At 57.2% G+C, this 13,340-nt stretch overlaps 1 protein-coding gene across 2 annotated transcripts; it reads left to right on the forward strand.

Annotated features, from left to right (window-relative positions):
* The first annotated feature begins 1,438 nt into the window (after positions 1-1,438).
* Positions 1,439-13,289, forward strand: CAMKV (CaM kinase like vesicle associated). 2 transcript variants are annotated; one of them, XM_060307965.1, is made up of 11 exons: positions 1,439-1,624; positions 8,824-8,932; positions 9,043-9,174; positions 9,357-9,431; positions 9,645-9,783; positions 9,927-10,047; positions 10,208-10,283; positions 10,382-10,518; positions 10,679-10,757; positions 10,994-11,081; positions 11,378-13,289. In XM_060307965.1, the coding sequence occupies exons 2-11, from the start codon at positions 8,838-8,840 to the stop codon at positions 11,948-11,950; spliced, it is 1,515 nt and encodes a 504-aa protein (XP_060163948.1). In that variant the 5' UTR covers positions 1,439-1,624; positions 8,824-8,837; the 3' UTR covers positions 11,951-13,289. The 2 variants fall into 2 exon arrangements, with proteins under 2 accessions (XP_060163948.1, XP_060163949.1); XM_060307966.2 differs by lacking the exons at positions 1,439-1,624; positions 8,824-8,932 and adding an exon at positions 8,933-8,943.
* The last annotated feature ends 51 nt before the right edge of the window (positions 13,290-13,340 follow it).

Genomic DNA, 13,340 nt, shown 5'->3' on the forward strand with positions numbered 1-13,340 from the left:
TAAATGTGTGTACCACGTGTGGGGTCAGCAAGCCAAGGATCAGATGCACCATACAACACAGGGAACCATTGTTTCAATGACAGTGGGCAGACAGCAGGAAAGACTGAGTGCCAGGCCATTCATTAATTCTGCAGACATGAACTTAGCATACTGAGATGAGACTCAGAGCTCTGCGCTGCAGATGCCCAGCTTACCTGGAGATTCCTACCCAGTGGAGTTGGTGCCATGAATGAGACCACCCAGAGCCCAGGGAGCCCAGAGGTGACACCCATCTGGCCTGGAAGCAATGACCAAACCAGGGAAGGATGTGAAGGGCTCCTCGACACCCCCTCTGGAGAAAGATATCGAGGGGTCCTGTTCGAGCAGTCATTTCCCAGGCTAGACTTCCAGCCCCAGCATGAGCTCCAACTTCCTCACTTGGGCAGTCACTCCTGTCAGCAGCTGTGGGGAACCATCCAGGAGAGACTCACTCAACATGGCCAGGGATTTGGAGATGACCCCACCCAGGATGGGGTCAGAAGGCTCACTGAGAGGGTTCTGGTTGGGTGGAGCCCAGTTTCAGGCACAGAGAAGCCTAAGTCTGGCCTTCAGATACTGGCCTCAAGGCTTGTGGTGGGGCGGGGCAAGCATTTGGTCCATGTGCCTCTGTGACAAGGGACAGAGAAATGGCCAAGGACTTCCTTCAGAGGCTCTTCCCGGCAGTTCTCAGCCTCCTCCAGTCAGGGGCCATGTCTGGTGGGGCACCATGGTGCTGTAGTTCTCTTGTATCCCCATATCTCAGCCCAGGCCAGCAGTAGTGATGCTGTTCAGGAAGGGTTCGAGGGTGATTAAACTGTCAAGAAAGCAGAGTCTATGCCATGTCATAGGTAACTTTTAGAGCTTGAGAAATTCAGTGCCACACAGGAGGGGGCAGGCTGAGCCAGCCACCCTGGATGGGACCTTGCAGGAGGGGAGGGGAGGATGGGTAGAAGACTCTGCCACCAAGGTCTGGAGCCCTCACTTGCACACACACACCCCGGTGTGTTTACTAGCTAGGGGAGGCCTGTCTGTAGCACAGCTTGCCCTAGCAACTGCCCACTTGGTTCTAAGTGGGTTCCGCTCTTTGGGTCAGGTTTTGGGAGCTGGGCAGAACGCCAGTCCCCTGGGGACTACTACCTGCCAAGACACTCCTGTGCAGCTCCAGGACTCAGGCTTTCCCCACACCTTCTACTCCGCACCCTCTACAATGGGCATAGGAAGGCCCCTCCGGTCCTTGTTGCCCGGTCAGTCCAAGGGCCTAAGGGAGCCTTTGAAAGCCTGGCCGGGGCCGGGAAGGCCAGTGCTCACCTTCTCTGCTGCCACCCCATCCTCAGCCCTCCTTCGAGTGAGATTCCGGGCTCAGGCTCCTCCAGGGTCGGGGCGGAGCCGGCTGAGGGAGGCCCCGCCCCCAGCCCGCCCCCGGCCCGGGGTGCGAATCCGGGCGGCGAGCGGCGGGAGATGCTGGAGGTTCGCGAGCCGAAGTGGCTGCAGCTGGCGCCGCGTCTGCCCCGCGTGCCCGGAGCGGATTCTGCCCGCCGCCCCCGGAGCCCTCGGCGCCCCACTGAACCCGCGATCGCTTCCTCCCTGTGACCGACCAGCGCTGCAGGTGCGGGGTGACCCGGGAGGGGGTGGCGCCCCCGGAACGTACGTTGTGGGGTCTTAGGGGATTGAGTCTCTGGCTCGAGGTTCGGGTAGCCGAGTGCGCCGGGGCGCTGCAAGGGCTTGGGGTCCCGGCGGGGGCAGAGCACGCGGGCTCTGCAGATCCAGGGCTCGGCGTGCGGGGTTGGGCTAAAGTTCCCCATCGCCTCAGACGGGTCGGGGGTCCCAAGGGAAGCCTCTGAGACTCAAGTCCAGGCCAATCTCCCGTCCTTGTCGCCCATCCCACCTCCGTCTCGCTGGGCTCCTAATTGTGGGAACATTAACCCTCCAACATTCGTGGTGCCCCGTGGGGGTAGGGGCCGAGGGCTCAGCTGTACCTCTGGACTCCCAGAGCTGCCTCCGGCCCCTCCCAACTGCCCCCGGGCCCCCTCCCTCCCGCTAAGCAGTCACTAATTTCCATGACAACGAGAGTTCTTTATGGGCGACAACCTGAAGGGGGCTGGGCGGGGCTGCCGCGGGGTGGGGGAGGAGGCTCAAGCCCTTGGGGACCAGCAGCCCCCTAGCCAAGATCCATCTTCCAAGCCTCAACTCGAGGGCCCGCCGGGGGTCCAGGACACCGACCCAGCGCTGGGCGGTGGGGCTGGGGGACGCACATGTTTCTGCTGGGAGGTGCGGGGCTGGGTGCTCACACGTGTGCCTCCCGCATGTGTGTTGCTGTGCCAGCGGGGGCGAGTCAGCAGCACTGGGGAAGGGGGTCAGGGTGGCAGCACGGTGGGGAGCAGGGCCCCCGGCTGGCAGGGTGAACAATGAGCGAGTGAGTTTCTGCTTTCCCCAGCCTGTAGTGTCTGGCAGAGACCCTAGGCTCTCCCAGCCCCCCATAGCTCTGCCAAACTGCTTTTGTCCGCACCGCTAGGCAGAGCCTGCTTCACCAGGTTCCCTCCCAGGGAGCAGGGCTCTCTGTCCCTCACCAAAAGCTCAGTCTGCAGCAGTCCAGCCCCTGTCCTGCCACCCTCCTCCAAGGCCCAGGCTTTGAGCAACACCCCCCCACCCCCGCCCAGGACCGCGCGTGGAGACCTGGTGCCCTTCCTGCCCCCCCAACTCCCAGTTGATTCCTGCCAGCTTTAGGCACCTGCTGGGCCCCAGTTTCCTCAGCTGGGCAATTGGTGACTCTACTCCCTTCGGTGTCAGACGCTGGGCCCTGTGGTGGAGAAGAGGTCTCTCTCCCTTTCTTTTACAGCATTTGGTGTGGGCCCCCAGGTGCCATAGGCTGCCTTTCCCATATCAGCTTTTGGCCCTCCTCTCCAGCCCTTGTCCTGGCAGGTGGGCAGTCCTTGCCCTGGGAGAAGACTACAGAGTCAGTGATATCCATCCAGGGAAACTGAGGCATAGTGGAGGGATGCTGTGCAGTTGTTATCCTGTTTCTAGGTTGCTTGGGGTGCTGTTTCTGGCCCTCAGACAGGATCCACTATCAGGGAGGGGGACGGTGGTGGCAGGGAATTAGGCTGAGCTGCAAGAGAGGCCCTGGGGACCCAAGGCCTCTAGAGGACAGCAGATGGGGGTGGGGGTGGCTGGGGAGTCTAGGCAGAGCTGGGTCAGCTGAGAGGAGGGGCTGTAAAGGGAAGCAGCCAGGTCTCCAAGCTTCATTTCCATCCCCCAAGCCTGTGCCTTCAATATGTTGGACCTTCCTCACCTAAGCTGCTGTGATGACAGGGAGAGAGGCTGAGGAACTGTTCTGAGGGGACCGCAACAGCTGGCCTCTTTCCCAGAGCTACGGCTGTCCCACACCAAGTTCAGTGCATGTCTAGGGGAATACAGGAGGGGTCAGTCTCAGAGGTCCTGGCATCAGGGGCAGCTCCTGGTCCAGGTGTGCAGAGCACATGGTCATGGAGGCCTTAGGGCTCTGCTGGGCATCCACAGGCCCCTTTGAAACCCCCTGCCCACCTTCCCTCCTGTGTCCTTGTGCCTGCATCCTTTTTACTGTGTCAATTCTTTACTCCCCTTCCATCACAGGTTCTGCCTTTGTCTCTCTGTGTCCCTGCCCCTCTCTTTTCTAAAGTCTCTCAGTTCCCCACCTCCCCTTCCTTGATGGGGACCAGGGTCACAGAACCCATGGGGAAGGAATCAGGCCAAAGTCTCAGGGAATTCTTGGAGAATTTGAATAACACCTCTCCTCTCCCCTCCCCTCCCCTCTCCTTTTTAAAAAACTTCCATCACCATAGCAACCCTTTACTCTGGGGCCTTCCCTGAATTTCCCCTCCTCCGCTCACAGGGAAGCAGGGCCCCCAGTGAATTTTCCTTCAGAGGCTCAAAGACTGGGACCCCAGGTGCCTGGAAGGGGCCAGCTGGCTCTCGGCTCTGCCTGCTTATTGAAGGCTGAACTTTCTGGAGGCAGCACCTGATCCTATGCCCACCCCTGAGACTGGAGAGCACCCCCGCCCTCTGCCTGCGCCCTCATTAGATGGGAGAGAGTCAGCAGCAGGAACTACGGACCATGATTTAGCTAGAGCCTGAGGCCCAGCCAGGGCAGCCCCCTGCCCAGTTACCTAGAGCAGTTGGATAGTGGGCGAGAAACTTGACTCTGCCTCCTGACACAGACCTGAGAGTGAGGTCTCTATTTCTGCTGGTCCTGCATCCTGTGGGTGAGGTCTCTGCGGCAGGCTGGGCAGAGCTTGGGCCTAGGCATGTCTATTACAGCAGGAAACCCAGCTCCAGTCCCTGAGAGAGGAGAGCAGGGAAGGGGAGGGGTTGCCTGCAGGCTGGTGTTCACAGCTGCCACTAAATTGGGAGGTGTTGCCCACAGTTGTTGGGAGGCAGCTGGAGGCCTCCTGGGCCCCCCCTGGCCTCCCTAGTTTTACTGCAAGGTCTGAAGCCCCACATGGCAGAGGACCAGGGTGCCAGGTAACTCCTGTTTATGGCTACGAAATGTGGGGCTTGAATCAGGCTGACCCCAGTAGAGGAGGGGCCAGGACTCTCTGTGGGACCCCTGGGCCTCCGGAGCTGGCCTCTGTCCTATTCGGGCCTCCCCTGGGCCAGACTTGTCTTAGGCTACAGTAGGGTCCCTAGGGGACCCTTTATTACCAAGGCAGAGGCTCCATCAGCATTGCCTGAGGGGCCAGACCTGAGGAGCAGGCAGTAGCTAGGGAATGCTTGGCCCTCAGGCTCCCTTAGAGGCTCCCCCAGGCTCTGCACTTCCCCCAAGCTCCCTTTGGACCGCCCCCTGTGCACACCAGTCAGTTTCTCTGCAGAGAATGGAAGGAACCACGTCTTTAGGGAAACAGCAGCTATGGGACCTCTGTGCCCTCCCATGTCCCAGTGTGGACTTAAGGCCGAGCCCAGGTCACTTGTCGTTGCGGGGGAAGCCCTCTATTGTTGGATGTTGAGTCTGGGCTGTCCAGGCCATGGGGGTTAGAAATGCACGCCCTCTTTCTGCCTGGCCTTCTACTGTTCTTGAAGCCGTCCCTCAGTTTCTCCTCCCTGCTTTGGGGCCAGGGCCCCCTTGTTGCAAGCAGGTGCCAGGGGCTTGGTACGCATACCGGCAGCCTCCTAGGCAGGAGCAGTGGGTAGCAGATGGTAGAGTGGGTGGGGGTGGAGGGGACCAAGATGCTAATCTGAAGCAGGGCCCCCTTTTCTCCTCTCTTTGCCCTGGGGCCAGGTTGCGGGTGGAGGCAAGTGAGTGCAGTTAGGTTAGTGAGGAGAGGCAGTGACTGGCTGAGATCAGGGCCGCTGTGGGAGGGAGGAGACAGATCTGTCCCTGCCCCTGCCATGAGGCTTCAGGACATGGCTCCAGGCTGATGTGACTGAGCAGAGGTCCGGATTTCCGTGGTGGAGACAGACCCCCATGACCAGCCCTGGGTCCCTGCGGGTACGAGTGCCTGTGCACGGCCAAAAGCTGGGCCAAGATCAGGGACAGGCACGTACAAAACCTCCCACGCCATGCGGCTGAGCAGGGAGCTCTTGGTGTGGGGTGGGTGGAGGTGGAGTTTGTGGAAGTTACCTCAGCGAAGGGTGGTTTTGAGCCTGGAGCTTCAGGATCGTTGCAGCCAATCTGTGGCACAAATAGCCTTATAATGTCAGAAATCACAATGAAAGAAGAGATTTAGCCCTGGTCTCAGCACCTAGCTCATGTGGAGGCTGCTCCACAGAGAGGCCAGGATGGGCAGTGCCCTTGCCAGTGCCCACAATTCCTGCCATTGGATGGACACAGTTGAGCTGGCGAGTCACCTGTTGTTGGTTGTTTAGGTAGTTGCTGATTTTTTTAATGTTAAAAATAACTCTGCTGTGACAAATAGGATACTGATGGGAGACTTTGGGGGAAGGGCATTCCTGCCAGAGGGAATGCAGAGCGGCAGAGCTGGGACACAGGTCCCTCCCAGCCCTCCTGGGGGACCTGTAGGCTGAGGTACAACCCTCCCACCCAGTACAGGGCCCTTGGATTGCAGCCTGGGAAGGGAATCGCTGCACATAAGACCAATGAGGGGACTGATGCAAGCCCCCTCCCCCGGATTGTTTGGGCATAGAGATGGGTGGCCGGCAGTGGTGGGTGGCCATGCCTCTGCTCTCAGCTGTGAGAGTGGGATTCTAGCCACAGGCTCCTTCCCGGCAGATGCAGGAGCAGGGCTGTGACAATGGCGGCAAAGATACGCAGTCAGGGACGATCTTCAAAGCTTCTCTTGTTTGCCTCTGCAGTGCCTCACAAGATGGCTTAAGCCCTAGCTTGAATCACACTGATGAAATGCGTTTGTGTTCCCTGAGTCCAAAGAACCTGGATGGAATTTGTTCCCTAAAGCGGAGGGCAAATTTGAGGGAGAACTTTCAGGACTGGGTGCCCTAGGAAGTGGGTAGCCTCCGCCCAGGAGGAAACAAGCAGCAGCCAGCGCTGACCAGGGGGCTTGTGTGGGTCCTGGCCTTTGACCCTGGCTGGCAGAGTCCCTCTGACCAAGCTGCTTCCTCTGGTGGTGGCTTCCTCTCTCCTTCACTACCCTGTGGCTATGAGTCACTTCAGGTAGGGGGGCATCTAGGTAGCCAAGGCCCCAGCCCAGCCCCTTAGCATAGCAAGTGCTAATCGGGGTGGAGGGAGACTATGCATAGTCAGCAGAGCAGTTTCAATGCAGCCTCAGCGTGAAGTGTGTTATCATCCCAGTGTCACACCAACCAGGCATTAAGGAGGCTGACTCTGGGTCAGGTCTGGAAAGGTCCAGACACTGTCCCCAATTCCCCTCCTGAAGTTTACCTCTGAGCAAGGACCGTGAGTGCCTTTTCCTGTGGGTGCTGGAGCCAGTTCACTCAGCACCTCAGGTGAGGATTGGGCTGGCAGGGTTGCAGACCCGGGGGGTGCCATGCTCCGGGTGCCAGAGTGCCTGGAACCTACTGGAGTCAGCTGCATGTGGTCATCCTTGTGCCTGGAATAGCCACCCCTGGCCAGGGGCCTCTCCCCTGGACCTGATGGTCCAGGTCTCCTGCGGGCCCTGGCAGTGAGGCACTAGGCAGGCTTGTCTTGCTTTTCTGGACCATTACCCCTTCCTGCCTCCTGGCAAATCCTTTCCCTCTAAGGCCCAGCCCTAATGCTGCTTCTTCCTCAAAGCCTTTCCTCATTTCTCCACCCAGATGGGAGTTCTCCCTCTGAAGAATCCCCAAGCAACATTTATTTATTTATTTATTTATTTATTTATTTATTTATTTATTTGCATCGGGTCTTTGTTGCGGCAGGCGGGCTCCTTAGTTGTGGCATGCGAACTCTTAGTTGCGGCATGCATGTGGGATCTAGTTCCCTGACCAGGGATCAAACCCAGGCCGCCTGCACTGGGGGCGTGGAGTCTTATATACTGCGCCACCAGGGAAGTCCTGCAGTATTTATTAAATCAGTAAAAGTAATCACAGTACAAGTCCTAACAGAAAATTAATAAACAATTGGTATAAATCTGCCCCTCTGACACCCAATTCTTTCCCCCAAAGAGAACTCTTATTTTCTCCCAGAAAAGAGTCTGTGAGTGTACACAGGCATATAAACTTTAAAAATTTTTTCCCAGTGTAGCACGCTTTACCCACCATTCTGTCCCCTGCTTTTTTTCAGAGACTGTCCTACAGTAGCACATTTTGATCTATTTTATGCTTTTTAATAGCTATCAAGTATTCTTCAGTATGGATAGCCATAATTTTTATTAACATTTTTTATTGTGAAATATAAGATCTAGGAATGTGCCCAATATGTGTATGTACATTTTTACAAATTATTATAAAGTTGAACACCTGTTAAACCACGACTCAGGTGGTTCTCAGGTTCAGAAATAGGTCCTCCAGAATCCCCCCGCCCCCAATCACAACCTCTTTGTTTCTCTTAGAAAGACTCATGGTGTTTATTTCTTAGTGTTTCTTTATAATTTTACCAGTATATCTGTATCCTTAAACAGTATAGGTTAGTTCTGCCTGTTTTGAACTCTGTATCAGTAGAATCCCACTATATGTATTTGGTATTTTTTTCACTCAACACTGTATTGGTGAGATTGACCATGTGCTTGCGTAGAGCTGTAGCTCCTCATTTCCATTGTTTTGTAACAATATTCCATTGTGTGACTGACTCTACCACAATACATCTTGCTCTTGATGGATATGTGGGCTGTTTCCAGTTTGGGGCAATTCTGAATATTGCAGCCATGAGCACTCTTGTACCAGTGTCCTGCTGCACAAATGTACATAGTCAGTAGTGCAATTGTTGGTGCACAGGATATGTTCGACTTCAGTAGTTTTACCAAACTGTTTAGCAAAGGGGAGACTTGCCCTCCAACAGCAGTGCTCGTGTTCTCCACATCTTTGCCAACACTTGGCATCTTCAGACTCGTGGAGATGATTCTCTGATGGGTGGGTAGATACAGCCCCTTTCATCTGTGGAATTACTGAAATTTAAATAAATCATTTGATAAATCTTCTTTAGATTGTATATAATGCGAAGTGATTCACGGATATGTCAGTTTACTATATTTTTCATAAGCGCAGGGGCTTGTTGTAGTTCGGGCAGCCAAGCTGAGTGGTTGGAGGTACAGCCAGAAAAGCAGGCACTGGATCTGAGCCTGATCACCCTCTAGCCCTTCCTGGTGTAGACTCTGCCTCTGACTTGGTCTGAGACAGGTTGGGGTTTCCCAAACGCAACCTTTACATTGTGGGGAGAAGTGGGCTGTGGTACAGCTGAACCAGACCGCATCCTGCCCACAGCTCAGAGCCCGGCAATGCCGTTTGGGTGTGTGACTCTGGGAGACAAGAAGAACTATAACCAGCCATCGGAGGTGACTGACAGATATGATTTGGGACAGGTCATCAAGACGTGAGTGCCGGGTCTGTTGGGCAAGGGTGGGTGGGCAAGGGCTGGGGAAAGGGGAGCGGAGTACAGCCCACGCTGAAGCCAGGGCTGAGTGGAGTGCCTGCTGGCTGCAGTGAGGAGTTCTGTGAGATCTTTCGGGCCAAGGACAAGACAACAGGCAAGCTGCACACCTGCAAGAAATTCCAGAAGCGGGATGGCCGCAAGGTGCGGAAGGCAGCCAAGAACGAGATAGGCATCCTCAAGATGTGAGTATGTGGCCCAGGGGTGGGGTGGGGTAGGGGAGGTAGCCGGGAAGGGCTTCGAGGTCCGGAGGCCTCAAGTAGTACCAGCCTCTGGCCAGTTAGTCTGCTGTGGCTCACAGTGGTGACCAGAGCCTCTCTTAGGGGTTCACCCAGCCCTATCTGTTGGCTCTTCTCTCTGTTGCCAGGGTGAAGCATCCCAACATCCTACAACTGGTGGATGTGTTTGTGACCCGCAAGGAGTACTTTATCTTCCTGGAGCTGTGAGTGTGGGTCTGGGTTCCAGGATTCCTCAGTCCCCCAGGTCTTTACCTGCTCTGCTCTCTGCAGCCAGGGAAGGCCCCCCTTCTGGACCCTTGGGGTCCCAGGTCCCTGTGCCTTGCCCAGCCAGCTGCCTGGTGTAGGCAGCCTGCCCACGTGCTCCTGCCCCACCCCCGATCCTGCCCACGCCGGGCTCAGGGGCTGGTGTCCCTCAGGGCCACGGGGAGGGAGGTGTTTGACTGGATCCTGGACCAGGGCTACTACTCGGAGCGAGACACGAGCAACGTGGTGCGGCAGGTCCTGGAGGCGGTGGCCTACCTGCACTCACTCAAGATCGTGCACAGGAACCTCAAGGTGAGGCCAGCAATCAGGTCAAAGGGTCAGCTGGCAGCCGGCCTGGGGCTGGGGTGGGCAGCACCTCAGGGCCGTGGTCCAGCCTCTGAGGGTTCCATGGTCTCTTCCTCTGCCCACCCACATGCCATTCCTGGCTGGAGCAGCTGGAGAACCTGGTTTACTACAACCGGTTGAAGAACTCAAAGATTGTCATCAGCGACTTTCACCTGGCTAAGCTAGAGAATGGCCTCATCAAGGAGCCCTGTGGGACCCCCGAGTACCTGGGCAAGCAGGGAGTGGGGTGGGGCAGGGTGGGACACAGCCTTCAAGGAGTGGCTCTGGGTGGGTGGGGGGGGGAAGGAAGTCCCTATCCCAGCAAATGGGTGTGAGTGGTACAAGGCCTGGCCAGGCCTGATATTGACCAGCAGGTGGACACTGTTTGCAGCCCCAGAGGTGGTAGGCCGGCAGCGGTATGGACGCCCTGTGGACTGCTGGGCCATTGGAGTCATCATGTACATCCTGTGAGTGGATAAGCCGGCAAACAGCCTGGCAGCCAGGTGGGGTGGGGGTCTGTGTCCATGGCCTTCCTGAGTAACCCTGTCCTTGGGACCCTGTGTAGGCTTTCAGGGAATCCACCTTTCTATGAGGAGGTGGAGGAAGATGACTATGAGAACCACGACAAGAACCTCTTCCGCAAGATCCTGGCTGGCGACTATGAGTTTGACTCTCCATACTGGGATGACATTTCGCAGGCGGGTGAGGAGGTGCCCAGCATGAGGGCAGAGTGAAGGGTTGGCATGGAGGACTGCTCTCAGCCTTCTCTGTTGGACTCTGATCCTATCCCCGAGCCCATTCATCACCTCTAGACAGTGAAATGGGGTGCCCAAGCCTAGCCTCTCCCTGGCTTTGTCCCCAGCCAAAGACCTGGTCACAAGGCTGATGGAGGTGGAGCAAGACCAGCGGATCACTGCGGAAGAGGCCATTTCCCATGAGTGGTGAGCAGGGCCCAGGGAGGATGGGAGGAGAGGCCAGGGGTCCCTTGGCCTCTGTCCTCCTCACACCTAGCAGCCTCTATCCTTGAGGCCTCAAATTGGGGTTCAAGGGACACCCAGAGCTCAGGCCAACCCAGAGGGTCTGCCTGGTAATCCTTGGGTCTTACAAGAAAGGGCTGGGCACAGTCTCCATGAAGGCCATACCCCCTCAGATCCAGACGCACTTGCACCCTTTCCAGGATTTCTGGCAATGCTGCTTCTGATAAGAACATCAAGGATGGTGTCTGTGCCCAGATTGAAAAGAACTTTGCCAGGGCTAAGTGGAAGGTAAGGCTTGGATGGCTCCCTTTCCTGGCTTGATCCCAAGTGCTCCTTCTGGCACCACAGTTTCTTGCCTGCATCACACCCCTGCAGCCACACACAGGCTTTTCTTCAACCGTCAGGTGTAGCTGTAGCCACTGCTACTACCTTAGGCAGGTGTGCTGAGCAGCTGGGCCCCCGGCCCTGGGTTGGTCAGAGGCAGCCAGGGCACGATGGAATGGTCTGGGTTTGGCCTTCGCAAAGGAATGGATCCAGCTTCTGTAAGCCTCGCTCTGAGCCTCTCTCCACTGTCCTTCTTTCAGAAGGCTGTCCGAGTGACCACCCTCATGAAACGGCTCAGGGCACCGGAGCAGTCCAGCACGGCTGCAGCCCAGTCTGCCCCAGCCACAGACACTGCCACCTCTGGGGCTGCAGGCGGGGCCACAGCTGCAAGTGGAGCTGCCCCAGCCCTTGGGGGCAGTGCCACCCCAGCCACAGTGGGTGGTGTTACGAAGAGTGATAATGTAGCCCCTGCAGACCGTAGTGCCACCCCAGCCACAGATGGCAGTGCCACTCCAGCCACTGATGGGAGCATCACCCCAGCCACTGATGGGAGCATCACCCCAGCCACTGATGGGAGTGTCACCCCAGCCACTGACAGAAGTGTTACTCCAGCCACTGATGGGAGAGCCACACCAGCCGTGGAAGAGAGCACCATGCCCACTACCCAAAGCAGTGCCACACTGGCCACCAAGGCTGCTGCCACCCCTGAGCCGGCTTTGGCCCAGCCGGACAGCACAGCCCCAGGGGGCGCAACAGGCCAGGCTCCACCCTCTAGTAAAGGGGAAGAGGCTGCTGGCTCTGCCCAGGAGTCTCGGAGGGAGGAGACCAGCTGAGTGGGCAGGCTGTGGGGGGGCGGGGGATGGGCAGGAGGGTGGGAGAGTGGACGAGGGGCTTCTCACTGTACAGAGAGTCACTGGCATGATGCCCTCGCTCTCCCCTGCCCCTGCCTCCCAGCATGGGGCATGTCTGGGGGCCACAGGAGAGCAGTTTCGTCTCCTGTGTGTATGTGTGTGAGTGGTGGGCAGGCCAGAGGCAGGACCAGCCCCAGCCCCTGCATGGATTCCTTGTGGCTTTTCTGTCTTGCTAGCTTCATCAGTTTCTGTTTCTTGTGGGATGCTGCTCTAGGGATACTCAGGAGGTCCCTGCACCCCTCCCCCTTCCCTTTTTGCCTCACAATTCCCCCAGGCAGGCCCTGCAGGTCCCATCCTCTCCCAGGCCCTAAATTGGGTGGCCTTGCCCTGAGAGCTGGTCCTCCAGCGAGGCCCTGTCAGCGGTCTTAGGCTCCTGCACATGAAGGTATGTGCCTGTGGTGTGTGGGCTGCTCTAGGAGTGGAAACAGGTTGGTATAGAGAATGCTATAATCTCAGGCAGTATGCTTTAAGACAAGACTGGTCACATGGCTGGGGGCACTGCTTGGTAGCCATGGGGGTCCTCAGAAGTGAAAGAGAAAGAGTTGGAGGCTAGAAGCCTCCATCTTTGTCCCTGGAAGTCTCTCCCAGGATTCTTGTTCTATTTCCTGCCCTCCTGGGTCCTGTAGTGGGTTGCCCTGTGCCCTGAACTGCCTGAGCCTGTAAGGGGAAGGAGGAGCAATGAGCATGTGGCAATGAGATCTGGGAGGGCAGAGTGCAGGCCCAGCACCTAGTGTATCAGCCTAGCTGGGTCCTTACCCTGGGCCAAACAAGGAGTGCTGCCCCTGGCTCTTCCCACATGGGCTCCCTCAGGCTCAGTCCACAGTCCTCTCCATACCTGGGGGCCTGCTGTATGGCAGTGTCCCATAGTCTGATTCGGGGTTTGCCCTTCACAGGGGCAGATTTTCTGCTCTCTCAATTCAACAACAAAATAGAGAGGAACCCCCTCTATGTCTATGACCCACTTTCCCTTCTATCAAGGCTTGGAGAGAGGCCCAGGTGCCTCTGAGCCATGCTGAGTTGCTTTTGCTGGAATGAGGGAGTGGAACAAAGCTCCCCAGTTTCCTAACGGAGGCTCCTGGCAGGTGCCCTTTGTCAGACCCCACTACAGCCTGGGCAGGCAGCTGCACTGGTCCTGGCCCTCGCTTGGCACTTGGGGGTAGTCCTGCCCTTCTCCCTGCATGCCTGTGGGTCTGCTCTGGTGTATGAAGGTCGGTGGGCTGTGTACCTGCTGAACCTGGCAAATAAATGTCACTCTGCCAAAGCCTCTGGCCACCCTCTCGCCTTTGCTTCCTCTATATTACTGGGGAAGGGC

The sequence above is a fragment of the Globicephala melas genome, chromosome 11 (assembly GCF_963455315.2).
Source record: "Globicephala melas chromosome 11, mGloMel1.2, whole genome shotgun sequence".
Lineage (NCBI taxonomy): Eukaryota > Metazoa > Chordata > Mammalia > Artiodactyla > Delphinidae > Globicephala > Globicephala melas.